Raw genomic sequence first — 23,039 nt, 5'->3', positions numbered from 1 at the left:
GCTCCGGCGTCCCAACGCACAGGCAGGTTCCAGCGTCGGGGAACCGGAGCCCAGCCCAGAGCCGGGTGAGGGGTCCGGCTCCCCCAGGTCCCCCAGGTCCCCCTCTCCGAAGTGGCCTGGGCTGGGGGCATGCTGCCCTCCCAGACATATTGTCTGAGGTTTGCTTGTTTTTAATAAATCTGTCTAATCAGGGTGATTTATTGATGAGTCACTGTGTATAATCTATGTTCAGATTATGAACTTTGGTACTTTTACTTTAGAAAATAATTGTTTAATCTACTTTTACCAGAGTATTTTTTTTACTTAAGTAGGGACTGTAAATACTTCTTCCGAGAGTCCTGGGGACTTTCCTCCTCTTAATGATCGTGGCGTTTATTTTTATTTGCTTTTCCGACATGAGGATGAGGTTTTCCCCGAAATTCCAGCACTGGGCTGTCTCTTTCACTTTCTCTTTCACAGCTTTATAACTCAGGTGTAACTTTTTGTAATCAGAACAATACAATCTGAAGCTCAAGCCGTAGACCTTGTTTTCTCCACTTGCTCACCTGTGTTGCTGCGCTCCAGGTAATGTGTGAGAATTTGTTTTTCTTCACTATGAATACAGTCTGAGGCTCCAGACTGAGGAGCGATGTCGGTCTGCTTCGGGAGATTTAACTTTATCAATATACATATGCAAACAATTTATCCAAAACTTTTTGTTTTATTAGCTGCTTTCAACTGAATTTTCTTGTGAGATCTAAAATAAATACACTGTGGAATAAACAAGTCATCTGCTGGTACAGACTCAGACAGAGTGGCTGTGGAGATTTTGCTTATTTATTCATCTTTTTATCGCATTAATTTAAATTGTTTGTAACCAAAAATAAATAAATGTGTTGCTTATAAGCCTTTATAGAACACTTATTGAAATACTCTGATTAAAATGTGCTTACGTGTCATTGATAAATACTTTTGTTTCCTTGTTTAAACACTTTGAGGCTGCGAGAGTGATGAGAATGTGTTCTATAAGTTAATTTATATTTGATAACCACTGGATCAAATATCTCATATTTCTACAGCAATATCAAGAGAGATTCATCTCCCTGAATTTCTTTCAAACATCATCTTCTTTTTCTGACGTATTATTATGTTTGTGTTGTGTGTGCTTGTATTTGATACATAACATAGAAATGCATTCTTTCTTCTTTGTGTTTTTTGTTGCAGTTTCACTTTTGCTGATCTTCAATCAACCATGAACAGCGATCAGACAGAGAGGAGTCAAAGTGGCACAGAGATGCAGGAAGATGAGACAGTGGAGGATGACGAGGAGGAGGATGAAGATGATGAGGATGAAGATGATGAGGATGGAGATTATGAGGATGAAGATGATGAGGATGGAGATGATGACGATGAAGATGAGGATGATGAGGCCTTCCAGCTGACGTGAGTTTGAGGATCTTAAATCACATTACACTTAATATTTCAACTTATTTTATTTTTCAGCAACTTGAATCAGTTATTATTATACAGTTATTATTATGCTATTATTGGTTCACACTCCGTTTCTTTTTAAAATCTTTTAGTTAATTATAGATTGGGGGACCAGCACAGCTTTTCAATGTCCAGTGTAAATGTCTATTTATCAACAATGACAGTCTCTGTGACAAAGATATCTTGCTGTGAGAGATGTGGAGTCACATATCATGTTATTTATCACCACAGACATTTGTGAGGAAAATGTTCAGGTCGGGCGGTGTTAGCATTAGCTTAGCTTAGCTTACCCGCCCTCTCTTGTCTTTGTTTTCCTTCTGGATGCCGCCTGTGAGCGCTGCCGCCTGGCCTGGTGGAGGCGGAGTCTCTGGTGCTCTGGAGATCTCAGGGATGAGTTTGGTAGATTGGTAACACGAACATTGCAGTAGTGAAATCTATTATCCTGACCGCCAGGCATTACGGGAGATATGATTGGGCAATTCTGGACAAATCTTCGGGGGGCCGGAACAAAAAGAAGAGCGGGCCAGATGTGGCCCGCCCGAGTTAATGAGCATCTTCCTCCCTCTGACTGATGTAACTTGAACTAACAGCAGATAAACTTGAATCCTCATTATGTCTGAACTGTGTTTGTTGAATCTGTTGCTTTCCTGACAGTTCTTTCCGATTGATGCTTTGTAGAATACTGTCGGAACGAATGACGAAGTCTGTCAATCAGACGTTGGTGATGCTCGCAGTAGTAAAGTGCAAGAGTGAAACAGTTCTGAAGTGGCTGAGAGACAATTCACTGTCTGAATACTTCTCCAACCTCGCAGATGTCTTTCTTTTCTTTAAAGAAAAGATTGAAGAGGAGGAGAAAAAGAGCCACGACAACAGAGTGGACATTATATTCGTGGCTCACGGAGCCATCAGAGATGTGATGATCCCAGCCTGCTGTCTGTTGCCTCTGCCGTCCATCATGGACGTGGTTCTCTATTCTCCCTGGAACTGCGCCACCTCTGTCGATGTATCATACGCCCTGGCCACAGGAAGACTCACACCCTCCCACAGAGTTTTTAAGAAAGACAGCAACTGTAAGACTCCTGCTCCTGACAAGCTGCCCAACAGGTGGAACTCCATGAAGGAGGTCGGAGAGAAGATGATCCCAAACATCTTTGTCAGCCCTCTGAAGCCTGACGGCGGCCCGTGGAAACGCTACGAAAGTCTGCGAGAAAAACACGGATCACCAGGAAGAAACCGCATCGTGATCCCCTTCAAGTTCCCGGAAGTGACTGTTGGATCCGTTCCATTCTCTGTGGTCAGCCTCGCTCTGTCTCTGGTGCTGCTCACCTCCAGATTCACAGCCACCGTCCACTTAACTACTTGCCTGTCTGACCAGTCCCAGGGCAAGAAGTTTGATCCAGAGTACCTGAGGAGTCAGTACGCCTACGCCCCCGACAACACCACCGTGACGGTTCCAGCTGACACGTTCACTGAATCCTGGTTTGACCGTTTGAGACGCAGGTTGTATTAGAAGTTTCACATCTCTGAACTGTACATCCATCTGTCTGTCTCTCAGCTGTACTGTAACAGATGATGTTTTTACTCTTCTGAACATTTTATTTGTTGATTTGGTTTTCATGCAGGTTGAATTGTACAGGACAGGACAAAATGTGTTTTATTTCTTGATAATTCAAATATGGAATGAGAACAGTGGGAGTGAGTTTGGCTCAGGACCAGACCTGCACTTTAGCTTAATGCACTTTATGATAAAGCTACAGCTTCACATCTATAATGTGAAAGTTGCTTTGGCACCGCTTACACATCAACAGTGCTCAGAGCCACTGAAGATGCACGTTTTTAAAAACAGCTCCCAAGGTGGAACTTTTCAAAAATGCTCCACATCCGTTTCCATGGAAATGGAGAAAAACACTTTTTGGAAATGCTCGGGCTCCGAGGAGATGGTACTGTAAAAACAATCCCACTTGATTGTCTGTCCATACGAATGTCCGTTTACTTTTGTTTATAGCATATTGTTCTCTGCTGCATGTGTGTGGTTTCATTACAAAAACAAACAACAGCACCACCTAGTGGCCTGACATGAAAGCTACACCATTGTCAGTGTTTTTGCCATGTAAATGAAAATCATTTTTAAAACATTCCAGGAAAATTTGCTGAAACAAAAACACAAAAATATGCATTTCCTCTTGAAACATTCCTGCGTTAAATGATGTCTTAGTTTGACACTGAGTTGTGTTTACAGCAACAAAAGTCAAGTTCAATGTGATTCCCACACTGGACATGCTGAATGGAAATCCAATTGTATGTTAGTAATCAAATAGATTACCAAGTTGTTTTTTTTCCTTGAGCAATGCTGAGCTCTGACAAAAAGGATGCTGACTGAATGGTAAATAACAATTTGCCAACAAAAAGTGAACCCCTGATTTTCAGTGATCCAGTCTTTCTGCTTCTGTGGGTGTCTCCACCAGATTCAGCTCGACGCTTCACTTCACCGACCCACGTATGTCGTTTTTCGACAGGCTCAAATTACTCAGGAGATAATTCTGATAAAAAAAAAAAAAGTACACACAGATCTAAAACAATCCATTAGTTTCAAAACCTCATTCAGTCAACATTCTTACCTGTGTTTATTAGAAGAGCAATCAGATGTATAAGTAAAGCACAGTCTCACCGTTATCTAGAGGGAAAACAGAATAATTAAGTGTCAGAGAGAGCAATGTGTTACTGTAAATAAACAGCATACAATACAAATGAAACATTCCAGGAATCAAACTATCACATAGTAGGTAGCTAAATATATTTTTTAATAATATGTGTATCAGTGCTTATTAAATAAATGCATAATTTGTCATAAATTGTGTAACATTGTGGGTTTTTTTTAAAAGATACTCTAGATTTAGATTAAGCCAAAATTGAGGAGAACCCAGAGAGCTCTATCGGATAGAAGCTGTCGTCAAGCTGTGAAACAGGTTCTAATGAGACTCCAAGATCAGGTGGAAACTTAAGTCTAGCAGTAGCATTTTGCATTAAAAAAAAAACATTAATTCCCTGCATCTCAACAAAACACATGGGTCATGGGATGTGTCAAATATTCTTTAATCAACAGGAAAAAAATGTCCTTTTAAAACAACACATTGGGGAAAAAAACAAAACATGTCAATGCAGCACATCTTCATCATGAACTATGTGAAACCTAAGAGAACAGCTGCACTGCCCAGACGTTTCCAACAGAGGGCAACGTTGAGCTACAGTGTGAGAAGCAAGTCCTAAGAGAGGAGGAAGGATGGGGAGCTGGGAAAGACAGATGAGGGAGAGGAGAGAGAGCGAGAGAGAGAGAGAGGAACCTGTTTGATCAATTTACACTCGCCCAGTCAGGAATACAAGAAGGGAAAACAAACAAACAGGAGAAGCATGATGGTTGGATTTGACTTTTAGTGTGTGTGTGTGTGTGTGCGTGTGTGTGTGCGTGATCCCGTGTGCGTGCGTTCTCACTTTAAATTAGGGTCTCAAGCATGCCATTAAAGTCTTCATCGAGAGGACATGGTCCCCACATTGTAGAAGTGTAAACACACTTCCACAAAGAGTGTTTATTGGGGGGACGCTGTCTGCTGGGAGGAGGAGGAGGAGGGGTGTGAAAATTATTAGATGAAGGGAGAGGAAAATAATGCAAGATGAAATAGATATAGCAAATTCAAAGACTTAAGATGGCTTAGTTGTTTTTTTATTTTATTGTCATTTCCTGATAATACAATATTTGATCTTTATTCACAGTCCAGAGAAAACTCACAAGAAAATGACAGATTCTTCCAAATATTTTGAGTTGAGTTTAGCTTCATTTAGACCTTTTTATTTATATCTTGTGTTCTGCTCCTGCGATCTGTAGAAGAGCTCAGTGGAGCATCGTAGCCTCCAAGTAAAACAAAGCAACAAGAAAACTTTCAGTCCAGCAGCCTTCCTTTATTTATTTATGATATATATTTTTTTAAATTCCTGAGATTAGACATTAAATGAAATGGAACTGGTTCCAAAACAGATGTGCTCTTTGCTCTAGATCATTTTATTGATTTATTGGGGACAGAGAACAGCGAGAACAACAATGACAGAAACAACATAAAGTGAAAGAGTTAAATGCACATTATCACATCCCACAAAAACAAACATACACACAAGTAAAATAGAAAAAAAAATTAAACAGAGAGCGAGAGAGAGAGAGAGAGTATATTGTTTTCAGTGTTTCTGCCATTTCAGTGGTAACAGACATCTTTTCCAAAACATCTCTGTGTAAACGCCAAAACAAAAACGATGCTATTCACTTGAAATGATGTCACGTGGACGGGGCCTATATCTAATAATTTGTCATCTGCATATAGACTGAGTTTGTGTTGTGTGTTAGATTCCTCAAGTCTTTTCATTTTATTATTCTGTGATATTGCTGCTGAGAGCGATTGAATGACAATAGAAAATAGAGATGTGACGAGTAGATGTGCTGATCCTGTTGATGGTTATTGTCACCATGGGAGAGAGGTATAGAATAGAATAGAAAATACATTAGTCCTCCCAGGAGAAGATTCTTTAATGTGTGAAGTTTTAATCCAGTAAGTGAAAGATTAAAAAGTGTACTAATAAGAAAAGACCAGCTGACTTTGTCAAAAACCTTTTTAAGAAATTAAAGATAAAAATACTGTTTTGGTTTGTTGGCTGTTGTGATAAAGTTAATCAAAATAAAAAAAGCTTTTACATATTGTCTGAGACATGCCTGTTTTTAATCAATCTGAACAAGGTGAATTATTGATGAGTCACTGTTTATAATCTATCATCAGATTCTGAACTTTGGTACTTTTATTTCAGAAAACAATGTTAAATCTACTTTTACACAAGCTACTTAAGTAGATACGGTGATTACTTTATTCCTCTCAAAGATTGTGGTGATTACTTTTGTTGGTGACGTTGAGGGCTGAGGTTTTCCCCAAACGTTCCTATACTGGGCTTTCTCTTTCTCTTCTGAGTTTTCTTGTTTAATCAGAGCAATACAATCTGAAGCTCAAGCCGCAGACGTTGTTTTCTCCTCTTGCTCACCTGTGCTGCTGCGCTCCAGGTAATGTTTAATATTTCTTCACTATGAATACAGTCTGGAGCTCCAGACTGAGGAGATGTGACGGTCTGCTTTGAAAGATTTTGCCTGATTAATATGCATGTGCAAACAATCTATTCAAAACTATTTGTTTTATCAGCTGCTTCCAATGGAGGAGGAGGAGGGGTGTGAAAATAATTAGATGAAGGAAGAGGAGAGGAAAATAATGCGAGATGAAATAGATATAGCAAATTCAAAGACTTAAGATGGCTTAGTTGTTTGTTATTTATTTTATTGTCATTTCCTGATAATACAATATTTGATCTTTATTCACAGTCCAGATGAAACTCACAAGAAAATGACAGATTCTTCAAAATATTTTGAGTTTAGCTTCATTTAGACCTTTTTATTTATATCTTGTGTTCTGCTCCTGCGATCTGTAGAAGAGCTCAGTGGAGCATCGTAGCCTCCAAGTAAAACAAAGCAACAAGATTCTGAACTTTGGTACTTTTATTTGAGAAAACAATGTTAAATCTACTTTTACTGCAATATTGTTTTACACAAGCTACTTAAGTAGATACGGTGATTACTTTATTCCTCTCAAAGATTGTGGTGATTACTTTTGTTGGTGACGTTGAGGGCTGAGGTTTTCCCCAAACGTTCCTATACTGGGCTTTCTCTTTCTCTTCTGAGTTTTCTTGTTTAATCAGAGCAATACAATCTGAAGCTCAAGCCGCAGACGTTGTTTTCTCCTCTTTGCTCATCTGTGCTGCTGCGCTCCAGGTAATGTTTAATATTTCTTCACTATGAATACAGTCTGGAGCTCCAGACTGAGGAGCTGTGACGGTCTGCTTTGAAAGATTTTGCCTGATTAATATGCATGTGCAAACAATCTATTCAAAACTATTTGTTTTATCAGCTGCTTCCAACAGAGTCTTCTTATATAAAGATATAAAATAAATACACTTTGGAATAAAGAATGAATCTGCTGGTACAGACTCAGCGTCACATGACTGATGGGATTGTGCTCTTAATCTTTTTCATCACATTGAATTAAACCGTTAATTTCCTTGTTTAAAGGCCAGAGTGTGTTATATAAATTCATTTGGATTTAATAACAACAGGTTCAAATATAGTCATGTTTCATATTCTTCAGCAATACCGAGAAAATAATCTCCTTGTATTTCTTTAAAAAAAAAAAAGATTCTTTGGTCAAATCTGATGCATTATTGAGTGCTGCTGTCATGTTATTTGCAACAAAAATGTAACTTAAATACAAAGGTGGTGCAGTGTAAAGTATTACACTTACCCGTTTTATTATAATTCAGTAGTTTTTTGGTGTACTTAGGTTGTTTATAAACGTTTCTCAAATATGTTTTTTTTTAAGTATTGTACTAGGCTACATTTTCAATCACATTCGTTACTGGGTAAACATTGTTTAAACTAAGTTATTAAAAAAAAAAAAAAGTATTGTGTCCCAGAAGTACTATTATTTGACAGGTAAAGCACACTTTCATATCAAAGAATGTCATAGTTTGGTCTTAATAACATGGTGATTCCCGCAGTCACAAAAGTAACTAAGTAACTTATATATGAGCTACTTTTTACTTTCACTTGAATACATTTCTAGGCTGGTCATTTTACTTGTACTTGAGTACATTTTTATCAAAGTAATTGAAGTATCATGAGGGTAAAATATTTTAGTACTCTTTCCACCTCTGCATGAATGTAACTTGTGCGTGCGTGTGTGAGAGGGGTTTACCAGCCATAATAAAGAAGTGTGTACTTTGTTCTTCTCCTGCAGTTTCACTTTCAGTTTGCTGATCTTCTTCAATCCAACATGAACCGCGATCAGGCAGGGAAGAAGCAAAGTGACATAGAGAAGCAGAAAGATGAGGAGGAGGAGGAAGAGGAGGACCTCACCCCCAACCTGAAGTGAGTCTTAGGATCACAAATCACATTACACTTACATTTGACTGTAATTGCACTGGAACTGTAATCCATTAACAATGGAACACAGCTGTGTTATGATACATCTATGATTATAATCTAATATACCATGTGATTGGATAGGGATGTTGTGATCAGCTGTCTGTTTCTGTCTGTGTGCCAATAATTTACCTCAGCTGATGTTCAGATATAGACTAGAGCAGGGTTCGGCAACCTTCAACACTCAAAGATCCAATTTGACCCGTTTCCCACTGAACAGAACAAAATATAATAATATTAAATTGGAGCATATATGCGTGAGTTGGTGGTTTTTAGAACCATGAGGGTGAGTGGTGTGGCTTTTATTGTCATTCAGTTATTGTGTGATTCTGGATTATTTAGTGTTGTGAATAAGTGAATAATTGCCACTCTGTGGCAGTGAGCATGAAGCATCGTTTCTCCACACGTCGGCTGACCGTAAACACTCCCGTTATTGTTCACATACGCCGCTTTGTGCTCACTGGTTGTTTTGTTGACTGGGTTTATTGAAACGTGGCCGAACACAGCCCCGAGAACTTCCATCGAGGTTCAGACGCTCCTCTCAGTGACAGGAGACGAGGAGCTCCAGTGGGAGATGGACGCTACAGTTCAGATTAAAGAGTTTTCCACTGTGTCAGAGATAAAGGAAGCTCAGCTGCGGCCGCAACTTCCACGTTCTTGGCACCACTATTGTTGCATAATGACGTTACATCCGCACGTCGTTCATAACCCCGCCTACATTTTACCGTACTCTCTTTAGTGGGACCCACAACACAGATGGATCTGGGAGGGCTTTGCCTTACCGTACCGTCACGGCCCGCCGCTCTCCTGGACGTACTGCAGTGGGACCGAGGCTCAAGTAGCGGCAGCAGAGAGATGAAAGAGCCGAATGCAGCTCCACACTGTAAAAAACGATATGTTGACTTTAATTCAAACAAATATGCAAACTCATTGCCTTACAAAAACTAATTAATGTTAAGTGAGCTCAGTTAAATTGTATTAGATTACTTCTTGTGAGTTTGCAGTACTCAAAGTAACTGAAAACTTATCTTTAGTCATTCATCATATTAAAGTCAACATAGTAATGCATTGGTTTTATACAGCACTTTTCTTGACACTCAGATACTTTACATTGCATTATTATTTCACTCCATACTGGACGGTGGTAAACTACATACAGTGCCTTGCGAAAGTATTCAGCCCCCTTGAACCTTTTGCTACATTTCAGGCTTCAAACATAAAGATATAAAATTAAATTTTTTTGTCAAGAATCAACAAGTGGGACACAATTGTTAAGTGGAACGAAATTTATCGGATAATTTAAACTTTAACAAATAAAAAACTGAAAAGTGGGGTGTGCAATATTATTCGGCCCCCTTGCGTTAATACTTCGTAGCGCCACCTTTTGCTGCAATTACAGCTGCAAGTCGCTTGGAGTATGTCTCTATCAGTTTTGCACATCGAGAGACTGAAATTCTTCCTTGGAAAACAGCTCGAGCTCAGTGAGGTTGGATGGAGAGCGTTTGTGAACAGCAGTTTTCAGCTCTTTCCACAGATTCTCGATTGGATTCAGGTCTGGACTTTGACTTGGCCATTCTAACACCAGGATACATTTATTTGTGAACCATTGCATTGTAGATTTGGCTTTATGTTTTGGAACATTGTCCTGTTGGAAGATAAATCTCCGTCCCAGTCTCAGGTCTTTTGCAGACTCCAACAGGTTTTCTTCCAGAATGGTCCTGTATCTGGCTCCATCCATCCTCCCATCAATTTTAACCATCTTCCCTGTCCCTGCTGAAGAAAAGCAGGCCCAAACCATGATGCTGCCACCACCATGTTTGACAGTGGGGACGGTGTGTTCTGGGTGATGAGCAGTGTTGATTTTACGCCAAACATATCGTTTTGCATTGTGGCCAAAAAGTTCGATTTTGGTTTCATCTGACCAGAGCACCTTCTTCCACACGTTTGGTGTGTCTCCCAGGTGGCTTGTTGCAAACCTTAAACAAGACTTTTTAAGGATATCTTTGAGAAATGGCTTTCTTCTTGCCACTCTTCCATAAAGGCCAGATTTGTGCAGTGTACGACTGATTGTTGTCCTATGGACAGACTCTCCCACCTCAGCTGTAGATCTCTGCAGTTCATCCAGAGTGATCATGGGCCTCTTGGCTGCATCTCTGATCAGTCTTCTCCTTCCTCGAGATGAAAGTTTGGAGGGACGGCCGGGTCTTGGTAGATTTGCAGTGGCATGATACTCCTTCCATTTCAATATGATTGCTTGCACAGTGCTCCTTGGGATGTTTAAAGCTTGGGAAATCTTTTTGTATCCAAATCCGGCTTTAAACTTCTCCACAACAGTATCTCAGACCTGCCTGGTGTGTTCCTTGGTCTTCATGATGCTCTCTGCGCTTTAAACAGAACCCTGAGACCATCACAGAGCAGGTGCATTTATACGGAGACTTGATTACACACAGGTGGATTCTATTTATCATCATCAGTCATTGAGCACAACATTGGATCATTCAGAGATCCTCACTGAACTTCTGGAGTGAGTTTGCTGCACCGAAAGTAAAGGGGCCGAATAATATTGCACGCCCCACTTTTCAGTTTTTTATTTGTTAAAAAAGTTAAAATTATCCAATAAATTTTGTTCCACTTCACAATTGTGTCCCACTTGTTGTTGATTCTTGACAAAAAATTTAAATTTTATATCTTTATGTTTGAAGCCTGAAATGTGGCAAAAGGTTCAAGGGGGCCGAATACTTTCGCAAGGCACTGTATGTAGCCACAGCTGCTCTGGGGCAGACGGACGGAGGTGAGGCTGCCAATCTGCACCATCGGGCCCTTCTGACCACCACCAACCACTCACTCTCACAGGCAGTTTTGGGTTCAGTGTCTTGACAAGGACACCTCCACTTGTAGGCAGGCAGAGATCGGAATTGAACCTGTAACCTTCTGATTGGGAGACAACCGCTCTACAAACCGAGCCATGACCATAGACTTGTGTGGACACGGTGTGGGATAAAAGTATATGTGCATGTCTGAAAGAATGTGCAAAGGACACTGGGAAAATATATAATTTTTCCTAAGTTAATGTAACTGGGATACATCAAGTTAAGCATGTTTTTACAACCCCACATTACTACTTAATTATTTAAAACTAGTGTTATCAACAGGCTGGTAAAAACTGAGTTTGGTTAAATGACCTTTTTTCATTAATTTGGATGTTAGCATTTACAGTGCAGAGCCGCAGGGTTGACGGACCCTCGACTAGAGCATCTTCCTCCCTCTGACTAATGTAACTTGAGCTAAAAACAACAGATAAACTTGAAACTTTATTCTGTTTGAATTGTGTTTATTGAACCTGTTGCCCCTCTGACCATTTTTTCAGATTAAGGCGTCACAGAATACATCTGGGGAACTCTCTCAGTCAGCTGTACGTGATGCTCGCAGTGGTAAAGTGCAAGAATGAAACAGTTCTGAAGTGGCTGAGAGACAATTCACTGTCTGAATACTTCTCCAACCTCGCAGATGTCTTTCTTTTCTTTAAAGAAAAGATTAAAGAGGAGGAGAAAAAGAGCCACGACAACAGAGTGGACATTATATTCGTGGCTCACGGAGCCATCAGAAATGTGATGATCCCAGCCTGCTGTCTGTTGCCTCTACCGTCCATCACAGACGTGGTTCTCTATTCTCCCTGGAACTGCACCACCTGTGCCGATGTATCATACGCCCTGGCCACAGGAAGACTCACACCCTCCCACAGAGTTTTCGTCTCTAAGACAGACAGAAACAGTAAAACTCCTGCTCCTGACAAGCTGCCCAACAGGTGGAACTCTATGAAGGAGGCCGGAGAGAAGATGATCCCAAACATCTCGGTCAGCCCTCTGAAGCCTGATGACGGCGTGTGGAAACGCTACGAAAGTCTGCGAGAAAAACACGGATCACCAGGAAGAAACCGCATCGTGATCCCCTTCAAGTCCCCGGAAGTGACTGTTGGATCCGTCCCATTCTCTGTGGTCAGCCTCGCTCTGTCTCTGGTGCTGCGCTCCTCCAGATTCACAGCCACCGTCCACTTAGATACTTGCCTGTCTGACCAGTCCCAGGGCAAGAAGTTTGATCCAGAGTACCTGAGGAGTCAGTATGCCTACACCCCCGACAGCACCTTAATGACGGTTCCACCTGACATGTTCATTGAATCCTTGTTTGCCCATATAAGGTTGTATTAGAAGTTTCACATCTCTGAACTGTACATCCATCTGTCTGTCTCTCAGCTGGACTGTAACAGATAATGTTTTTTCTCTTTCTTGAAAAATCTACAATGAAATGAGAAGAGTTGGAGTGAGTTTGGATCAAGACCAGCTCTACACTTTAGCTTGATGCCTTTTTGAATCTGGCAACAGGTTCATACATATGGTAGCATTGATAGTGTGAAATTTGGTCCTTTTCCACAACGTTTTCAAGTCAAAACGCAAAACTTCCATTGTGTTTGGAGGGTTCCTTTATGTGACAAAGGGACTGGACGTACAGAATGGAAATCCAATTGTGTGTTAGTGATCAAATAGATTAACAAGAATTTTTTTTCTAATCTAGTGTCATGCTGAACTAAGACAAAAAGGATGCTGACTGGATGATAAATGACAAATTGGCAACAAAAAGTGAACCCCTAATTTCCAGTGACCCACAGTTTTTTCTGCTTCTGCTGGTGTTTCCATCAGAATCAGCTCCACATGTCACTTTACTGACCGAATTACGCCGTTTTTTGACCATATCAATTTATACAGAGGAGATAAGCCTGTTAAAAGGTACACACATGTAAGACAATCCATTGGCTTCAGTGACTCTGACTCCAAGTGTCAGAATAAAAATATCTTATTGTAAATTAACAGCATGCAATTTTATTAAAACATTCCAGGAATCACAATAATATGTATTGAGAACTTATGTATATTTCTTTTTGATTCTGTAAAAATCTGTATTTCCCTATAAATAAATACTAAATTTGTAATTAATTTCAGAAATTTGGGGGGGTTTGTTTGTTTTTTTCAAAAATACTCCTGGTTTAGATTAAGCAATAGTTAAAGAGACCCCAGAGAGCTCTATAGAATAGAAGCTGCTATCAAACTGTGAAACAGGTTCTAATGAGACTCCAAGATCAGGTGGAAACTTAAGACTAGCAGTAGCATTTAGCATTTTAAAAAATACACCATTAATTCCCTGCATCTCAACAAAACATATGTGTCACGGGATGAGTGAAATGCTTTCTAATCAACAGGAAATAAATGTCCTTTTAAAACAACACATGAGAAAAGACATAAAACATGTCAATGCAGCACGTCTTCATTATGAAATATGTGAAACCCCTGACAACAGTTGCACTGCCCACATATTGTCAACAGAGGGCAACATTGAGCTACAGTTTGAGCAGAAGGTCTGAAGAGAGGAGGAAAGAGGTGGAGGAGAAGGAAAGAGGAGGAACTGGGGGAGGAGAGGTACGAGCTGGGACAGGCAGGTGATGGAGAGAGAGAAAGAGAGAGAGAGGAACCTGTTTGACAGTTCAGCTCCTCACTTCACTTCACTGACCAACGTACGTCATTTTTCAACAGGCTCAAATTACTCAGAGGAGATCATTGTGATTTAAAAAAGTACACACTGATATAAAACAATCCATTAGTTTCAAAACTTCATTCAGTCAACATTCTTACCTGTGTTCATTAGAGGAGCAATCAGATATATAAGTAAAGCACAGTCTCACCGTTATCTATGAGGGAAAACAGAATAATTAAGTGTCAGAGAGAGCAATGTGTTACTGTAAATAAACAGCATACAATACAAATGAAACATTCCAGGAATCAAACTATCATGTACTGGGTAGCTAAATATATTTTTTAATAATATGTGTATCAGTGCTTAAACAATAAATGCAAAATTTGTCATAAATTGTGTAACGTTGTGTTTTTTTTAAAAGACACTCCAGATTTAGATTAAGCCAAAATTGAGGAGAACCCAGAGAGCTCTATTGGATAGAAGCTGTCGTCAAGCTCTGAAACAGGTTCTAATGAGACTCCAAGATCAGGTGGAAACTTAAGTCTAGCAGTAGCATTTTGCATTAAAAAAAGATTTCATTAATTCCCTGCATCTCAACAAAACACATGTGTCATGGGAAGTGTCTAATATTCTTTAATCAACAGGAAATAAATGTCCTTTTAAAACAACACATTGGGAAAAAAATAAAACATGTCAATGCAGCACATCATCATGAACTATGTGAAACCTAAGAGAACAGCTGCACTGCCCACACGTTTCCAACAGAGGGCAATGTTGAACTACAGTGTGAGAAGCATGTCCGAAGAGAGGAGGAAGGATGGGGAGCTGGGACGGGCAGGTGAGGGAGAGGAGGGAGAGAGAGAGAGAGAGGAACCTGTTTGATCAATTTACACTCGCCCAGTCAGGAATACAAGAAGGGAAAAAAAACAAATTAACAGGAGAAGCATGATGGTTGGATTTGACTTTTAGTGTGTGTGTGTGTGTGTGTGTGTGTGTGTGTGTGTGTGTGTGTGTGTGTGTGTGTGTGTGTGTGTGTGTGTGTGTGTGTGTGTGTGTGTGTGTGTGTGTGTGTGTGTCTTCTCACTTTAAATTTGGGTCTCAAGCATGCCATTAAAGTCTTTATCGAGAGGACATGGTCCCCATATTGTAGAAGTGTAAACACACTTCAACAAAGAGTGTTTATTGAGGGGACGCTGTCTGCTGGGAGGAGGAGGAGGAGGAGGAGGAGGAGGAGGAGGAGGAGGAGGAGGGGTGTGAAAATGATTAGATGAAGGGAGAAGAGAGGAAAATAATGCAAGATGAAATAGATATAGCAAATTCAAAGACTTAAGATGACTTAGTTGTTTGTTTTTTATTTTATTGTCATTTCCTGATAATACAATATTTGATCTTTATTCACAGTCCAGATGAAACTCACAAGAAAATGACAGATTCTTCCAAATATTTTGAGTTGAGTTTAGCTTCATTTAGACCTTTTTATTTATATCTTGTGTTCGGCTCCTGCGATCTGTAGAAGAGCTGAGTGGAGCATCGTAGCCTCCAAGTAAATCAAAGCAACAAGAAAACTTTCCTCTGAACTTTCAGTCCAGCAGCCTTCCTTTATTTATTTATGATATATATTTTTTTGGATTCCTGAGATTAGACATTAAATGAAATGGAACTGGTTCCAAAACAGATGTGCTCTTTTTATTGATTTATTGGGGACAGAGAACAGCGAGAACAACAATGACAGAAACAACATAAAGTGAAAGAGTTAAATGCACATTATCACATCCCACAAAAACAAACATACACACAAGTAAAATAGAAAAAAAAATGAAACACACACACACACACACACACACACACACACACACACACACACACACACACACACACACACACACACACACACACACACACACACACACACACACACACACACACACACACACACACACACACACACGGGAGAGATGTAAAGAATAGAATAGAAAATACATTAGTCCTCCCAGAAGAAGAAACTTTAATGTCTGAAGTTTTAATCCAGTAAGTGAAAGATTAAAAAGTGTACTAATAAGAAAAGACCAGCTGACTTTGTCAAAAACCTTTTTAAGAAACTAAAGATAAAAATACTGTTTTGGTTTGTTGGCTGTTGTGATAAAGTTAATTAAAATTAAAAAAGCTTTTACATATTGTCTGAGACATGCCTGTTTTTAATCAATCTGAACAAGGTGAATTATTGATGAGTCACTGTTTATAATCTATAATCAGATTCTGAACTTTGGCACTTTTATTTCAGAAAACAATGTTAAATCTACTTTTACTGGAATATTGTTTTACACAAGCTACTTAAGTAGATACGGTGATTACTTTATTCCTCTCAAAGATTGTGGTGATTACTTTTGTTGGTGACGTTGAGGGCTGAGGTTTCCCCCAAACGTTCCTATACTGGGCTTTCTCTTTCTCTTCTGAGTTTTCTTGTTTAATCAGAGCAATACAATCTGAAGCTCAAGCCGCAGACGTTGTTTTCTCCTCTTGTTCACCTGTGCTGCTGCGCTCCAGGTAATGTTTAATATTTCTTCACTATGAATACAGTCTGGAGCTCCAGACTGAGGAGCTGTGACGGTCTGCTTTGAAAGATTTTGCCTGATTAATATGCATGTGCAAACAATCTATTCAAAACTATTTGTTTTATCAGCTGCTTCCAATGGAGTCTTCTTATATAAAGATATAAAATAAATACACTTTGGAATAAATGATTCATCAAAAAAAGTTACTTAAATACAAAGGTGGTGCCATGTAACATATTACATTTACTCACTGTTATAATTCAGTAGTTTTTGGTGTACTTTCACATTCTTGGGTTGATTTTAAACTTTATAATTCTACTTTATTTCAAACAAATTTTTTTAGGTATTGTACTATGCTACATTTTCAATCACATTCGTCACTGAGTAAATAATTTTTAAACTAGACTATTAAAAAAAGTATTGTGTCCCAGAAGTACTATTATTTGACAGGTAAAGCACACTTTCATATCAAAGAATGTCATAGTTTGGTCTTAATAACATGGTGACTCCCGCTGTCACAAAAGTAACTAAGTAACTTTTATATGAGCTATTTTTTACTTTCAAATGAATAAATTTCTAGGCTGGTCATTTTACTTGTACTTGAGTACATTTTTATCAAAGTAATTGTACTATTATGAGGGCAGAATATTTTAGTACTCTTTCCACCTCCGCATGAATGTAACTTGTGTGTGTGTGTGTGAGGGGCAGTGTTAATTTTGGCAGCAAATTCTGATTTAGTCTTAGTCTTTTTAATAACACACCATTTAGTCTTAGTCTAGTTTTAGTCTTCTGAAATCTTTTAGTCTTAGTCTAGTTTTAGTAGACTAAACATTAGCAGATATTAGTCGACGACATCTACAGTGGACTTAGTCGACTAAATGTTTCTTTTTTCATGGAATGGTTAGGTATAAGGGTTTGCAATACAAAATATGCAATACAGATAACGGTTGTAATACAACATGTATTTTATTCTTAATGTCATAACAGAACTCTCCTCCTTCAATATTGCATCAATCTCCAGTTTGATCTTCTGTGGACTATGTGCATCATTAATGCATGAGATCTAAAATGTGTTGAATTCAGGTGCTTATTTTGAACAAAATCCAAGTTAAATAACTGGTTAGGCTACAATGCCTCACGTCTTACGACTCTGTGCAAAATCAACAAGATATAAATAGAACAGATAAGTGCAATTCTGAAATTTAAAATAAAATATGTATTGGCTGTAACTACCAAAGAGTACTCCTTTGTCTTCAAGTAAATAAGAAAAACCTTGTCTCTCAGCATTGAAAATACAGGTAAATATCACATTAAACTAAAAAAGCACACAACTCTGTGAACATCATCTTCTTCATCGTCTCTTACTATGCATTGAGTGCAAAATCAGATATTTGAAAAGAAAAACAAATATGTAAAAGAAAATATGCATCGTCATTGCACACAAAATGAAATTCTTCTGTTAATAAATAAAAAGAGGTATCAATGAGCTCAACTCAAAACAAGTGAATTACATGCTAAGCTGTAATGCCATTTTTGCATGGAACAAAAAATCTCTGCTCTCATATTAAACAAAACAAATACCAATATCAGGTTGTGCAGCTACAGGAAATGCTGTAAATAGCAGTGAACACAACAGTTCTATTTCTCTCTGTTCATTTTAAGCAAAGCACTTCGCTCCAATGTGACCCTTCCTCTGTTGCGCCGTCCTCTTGTGAGGTCACCTGTGATGCTGAATACCCTCTCTGCAAAAGCTTGAGAAGCTGGCATAGCCAACAAGTCTAATGCAAGTGGCTTTAAACTGTGATAAAAACTGTCACTCTTTTCCAGCCAGAAGTCTGTTCCTGTATCCTCAGTGATGGGATGTGAAAGTTCTTCCTTGTACTTGATGATCTGCTGCCTGATGCTGGTTGTGGAGGTTTTCTGTTTCAGCCGCGTGGTGCGGCATTTTGAGAGGAACCTAAATACAGGCTGCTTTGAGGATGGTGCTGCTTCTGGTTCCTCAATCACCTCTTCTTCTGCATCTTCTTCAGACTGGTCCACCTCCTGTCTTGTGTGTGGGAAAGTGCATTTGACCACATAGTCCTCTGCCTGTTTCAGCAGTTCCGGGATATTTCCATCAGCCACATCAACATTAACAAGGATTTCACAGACAGTTGGGTTGACAAAGCAGGCAGCTGCTGCAAGCGGTGAGAACTTTTCATCAGCTGAATCCAAGAAGCAAGCAAAACGCTGGTTCAGATTTGCTCTCATTTTCTCTGCAAGAGTGGCGAGGTCTCTGTACCGAGTGCTCTCTGCAAAGTCAGTTAGGTGACTCAGCAGATCAAAGAGGGCAGGAACCACTAGGGACATAGATGAGGTGTCACTCTGGAGGGTTTTAGTGTGTTCCGCAAAAGGCAGCAGTAGGTCTTGGATTGATGAATGCTTTTGCCACTCACTGGTAAGCAAACTGTCCCATCCCATGTCACTTGCGATTTGACAGACTGCATCTTTGACTGTGAGGAGTCGTGTGACCATGCTGAATGTGCTCGACCAGCGTGTGGGGCAGTCATTTACAACAATAAGATCACACTGGTCCAGTACCCTCTGTGTTGCAACTGAGGACTTGCGAAAGAGCTTCACCACCGACCTTGCTTTATCGAGGACTCTTTTGACAGTCGTCTCTTTCTGCAACATGTGGACCACAAGTTGTATAGTATGCACCACACACGGTGTCCGGTCCATTTCCATGTTGACATGATGGTACCTAAAAACAGGAAGAAAGGACAACCAAATAAGTATAAACCTAATAAAGTGACTGGTGTGTGTGTGTGTATACTCTATACATGTGTCGGGGAAAATCATTCATGTGATAATTGTCATGTAAAATAATAAACTAATCATGGCTCACCGCTGGTCTTCAGTTACAGATTCAGGGTCACTTTCCATTGTGGACCCAGGGGAGTCGTCCTCTGAGTCTGAGCTGGTTTCTTCTGCTGTTGTGTGTTTAAAGGCTGCCACCATGTTACTCCCACTGTCCGTTATTACGGTCAGGATCCTCTCCTTTGGTATGGCCCACTCCTGCATACATTTATCCACGTATGCCTTGATAGACAGTGCAGTGTGTGGGTGAGCTACAGTACTTGTTCAAGGGCCAACAATATGTGTACAAGTTTACTTTGTTCAACACAAAAGTAGCATGCGCTTATGGCAAGGAATGAGGCTGTCAGTCCTTTTTTTGTCCACATGTCAAGGCCAATCGATACTCTCCGGGCAGCAGCCAGTCTCTCTTTGAATTTCTGTCTTTCATGTTCATACTGTGTTTCAATCAAATTGCTCATTTTGGTTTTCTTTGGAACTGTTAGTCTCCTATCTACTATCTCCATCATTAGCACAAAGTCTTCGTCTTCAATTGTTGTGACTGGTAAACCTGTGCGTCCAATCCATCTAGCTATGGCCTGCTCCTTGGTATGTTGTTCCTTCGATTCAGTTTTGTATTTTGAAGAACTTTGGAAAGCTGTAGAGATGGCCTGCTGCTGGGTTTCACGAGCAGCGCTAGTTTTATTTCCACTTGGCCCATGGTCATCTTTGTAATCAGACTTCTTCTGTATCTGTGAGGGTGAAAAGGGGGGGAATCAAGCTGTGATTCTTTTCTTTCTTGCCCAATCTCCTCAAACATCTCTGACACACACACGTATGTTTATTAAGCTGGCTTTTGCCTTCACAAATCTGCCATCTCTCAGTGTGAAATCTGTTCAATTCAGGGGCTTATTTAACAAAATAAAAGTTCAATAACTGCTTAGGCTACAATGACACCCACACACACAATCTACTTATAGTACATATTTCATTTATAATCCTACTGTATATATAATCATTTATAATTTATAATCCTATTAATTCAGCGAGATAATCGTCTCAGACTCAGTCTTATCAATACAGTTCAAAGGTGGATTCCTTTAGCTTCTATCGTACTCCAAGTTTAGCAGAAACACAGGTGTTGATATGATAAAATAACCGTAGCTTATCTTCGCATGTATTTCTTGATGAGTCGTCTGTAAATGTCGCTTCAAGTTGGTGGTGTTTTTCCCAGAGATTTTTGCTCCACACGCTGTACAGACGGTCTTGTTGTCCTTGTTGTCATATGTGAAGTGCGACCAAATGTCAATTCTTCGTTTTCGGCCTAGTCCTGACATGTCTATTGTGCACGAGACATGCAGTTTCCCTCGGACATGGTAGGCTACACCGTTGTGTTACTTTGTTCTCTTAGCTGCTGCGTTTGTTTCAGGTTTGTTTACCTGTTGTTGCTCGCGTGCATTTGCCGCGGCATTTTAAAATGGCTGCCTCCCTCCGGACAGATCAACCAATGAGATCAACGTATCCTCAAAAGATTCGCTCTGATTGGATTTCCTCCCAACTTGTCCCGCAAAAAGAGTAGTTCTGATTGGATCTCTTCTCCATTCGTCACGCCTTCGAGTTTCGTCTCGTTTTTATTCGTGGACTATAGTGTCAGTTATCCTTCGTCTCAGTCTTCGTCATCATATCTGACTTTTATTTAGTTTTTATTTAGTTGTCGTCCGTGAAAAAGGTTCGTTGACGAACATTTTTCGTCATAGTCTTAGTCTACGAAATTAAAACAACACATGAGAAAAGACATAAAACATGTCAATGCAGCACGTCTTCATTATGAAATATGTGAAACCCCTGACAACAGTTGCACTGCCCACACATTGTCAACAGAGGGCAACATTGAGCTACAGTTTGAGCAGAAGGTCTGAAGAGAGGAGGAAAGAGGTGGAGGAGAAGGAAAGAGGAGGAACTGGGGGAGGAGAGGTACGAGCTGGGACAGGCAGGTGATGGAGAGGGAGAAAGAGAGAGAGAGGAACCTGTTTGACAGTTCAGCTCCTCACTTCACTTCACTGACCAACGTACGTCATTTTTCAACAGGCTCAAATTACTCAGAGGAGATCATTGTGATTTAAAAAAGTACACACTGATATAAAACAATCCATTAGTTTCAAAACTTCATTCAGTCAACATTCTTACCTGTGTTCATTAGAGGAGCAATCAGATATATAAGTAAAGCACAGTCTCACCGTTATCTATGAGGGAAAACAGAATAATTAAGTGTCAGAGAGAGCAATGTGTTACTGTAAATAAACAGCATACAATACAAATGAAACATTCCAGGAATCAAACTATCATGTACTGAGTAGCTAAATATATTTTTTAATAATATGTGTATCAGTGCTTAAACAATAAATGCAAAATTTGTCATAAATTGTGTAACGTTGTGTTTTTTTTAAAAGACACTCCAGATTTAGATTAAGCCAAAATTGAGGAGAACCCAGAGAGCTCTATCGGATAGAAGCTGTCGTCAAGCTCTGAAACAGGTTCTAATGAGACTCCAAGATCAGGTGGAAACTTAAGTCTAGCAGTAGCATTTTGCATTAAAAAAAGATGTCATTAATTCCCTGCATCTCAACAAAACACATGTGTCATGGGATGTGTCAAATATTCTTTAATCAACAGGAAATAAATGTCCTTTTAAAACAACACATTGGGAAAAAAATAAAACATGTCAATGCAGCACATCTTCATCATGAACTATGTGAAACCTAAGAGAACAGCTGCACTGCCCACACGTTTCCAACAGAGGGCAACGTTGAGCTACAGTGTGAGAAGCATGTCCGAAGAGAGGAGGAAGGCTGAGGAGCTGGGACAGGCAGGTGAGGGAGAGGAGGGAGAGAGAGAGAGAGAGAGAGGAACCTGTTTGATCAATTTACACTCGCCCAGTCAGGAATACAAGAAGGGAAAAAAAAACAAACAAACAGGAGAAGCATGATGGTTGGATTTGACTTTTAGTGTGTGTGTGTGTGTGTGTGTGTGTGTGTGTGTGTGTGTGTGTGTGTGTGTGTGTGTGTGTGTGTGTGTGTGTGTGTGTGTGTGTGTGTGTGTGTGTGTGTGTGTGTGTGCGTGTGTCCGCGATCGCGTGTGCGTGCGTTCTCACTTTAAATTAGGGTCTCAAGCATGCCATTAAAGTCTTTATCGAGAGGACATGGTCCCCATATTGTAGAAGTGTAAACACACTTCCACAAAGAGTGTTTATTGAGGGGACGCTGTCTGCTGGGAGGAGGAGGAGGAGGAGGAGGAGGAGGGGTGTGAAAATTATTAGATGAAGGGAGAGGAGAGGAAAATAATGCAAGATGAAATAGATATAGCAAATTCAAAGACTTAAGATGGCTTCGTTGTTTGTTTTTTATTTTATTGTCATTTCCTGATAATACAATATTTGATCTTTATTCACAGTCCAGATGAAACTCACAAGAAAATGACAGATTCTTCAAAATATTTTGAGTTGAGTTTAGCTTCATTTAGACCTTTTTATTTATATCTTGTGTTCGGCTCCTGCGATCTGTAGAAGAGCTGAGTGGAGCATCGTAGCCTCCAAGTAAAACAAA

The 23,039-nt window shown here is 39.7% G+C and overlaps 3 protein-coding genes across 4 annotated transcripts; 2 read left to right on the top strand and 1 right to left on the bottom strand.

Annotated features, from left to right (window-relative positions):
- Positions 1 to 496: 496 nt before the first annotated feature.
- On the top strand, positions 497 to 4,319 carry LOC308115311 (uncharacterized protein). Its single transcript, XM_080472755.1, has 3 exons — positions 497 to 564; positions 1,204 to 1,422; positions 2,149 to 4,319. Exons 2-3 carry the CDS (start codon positions 1,232 to 1,234, stop codon positions 2,978 to 2,980), a joined length of 1,023 nt encoding a protein of 340 aa, XP_080328881.1. The 5' UTR covers positions 497 to 564; positions 1,204 to 1,231; the 3' UTR covers positions 2,981 to 4,319.
- Positions 4,320 to 6,470: 2,151 nt separating this feature from the next.
- LOC308116004 (uncharacterized protein) lies at positions 6,471 to 14,440 on the top strand. Of its 2 annotated transcripts, none has more exons than XM_080473946.1 (3): positions 6,471 to 6,562; positions 8,343 to 8,473; positions 11,895 to 13,795. In XM_080473946.1, exons 2-3 carry the CDS (start codon positions 8,379 to 8,381, stop codon positions 12,730 to 12,732), a joined length of 933 nt encoding a protein of 310 aa, XP_080330072.1. In that variant the 5' UTR covers positions 6,471 to 6,562; positions 8,343 to 8,378; the 3' UTR covers positions 12,733 to 13,795. The 2 variants fall into 2 exon arrangements, with proteins under 2 accessions (XP_080330072.1, XP_080330073.1); XM_080473947.1 differs by lacking the exon at positions 6,471 to 6,562 and adding an exon at positions 7,222 to 7,321 and having other exon boundaries at positions 11,895 to 14,440.
- Positions 14,441 to 17,545: 3,105 nt separating this feature from the next.
- On the bottom strand, positions 17,546 to 19,581 carry LOC308116240 (uncharacterized protein). The gene is made up of 2 exons (XM_080474306.1): positions 19,490 to 19,581; positions 17,546 to 19,345 (listed from the first exon to the last, which is right to left on the bottom strand). Exons 1-2 carry the CDS (start codon positions 19,525 to 19,527, stop codon positions 18,241 to 18,243), a joined length of 1,143 nt encoding a protein of 380 aa, XP_080330432.1. The 5' UTR covers positions 19,528 to 19,581; the 3' UTR covers positions 17,546 to 18,240.
- Between the last annotated feature and the right edge of the window lie 3,458 nt (positions 19,582 to 23,039).

This window comes from Lipophrys pholis, assembly GCF_963383615.2.
Source record: "Lipophrys pholis genome assembly, chromosome: 10".
NCBI lineage: Eukaryota > Metazoa > Chordata > Actinopteri > Blenniiformes > Blenniidae > Lipophrys > Lipophrys pholis.
The sequence above is the reverse complement of the archived record's forward strand: the minus strand, read 5'-3'. Positions and strand labels throughout refer to the sequence as shown.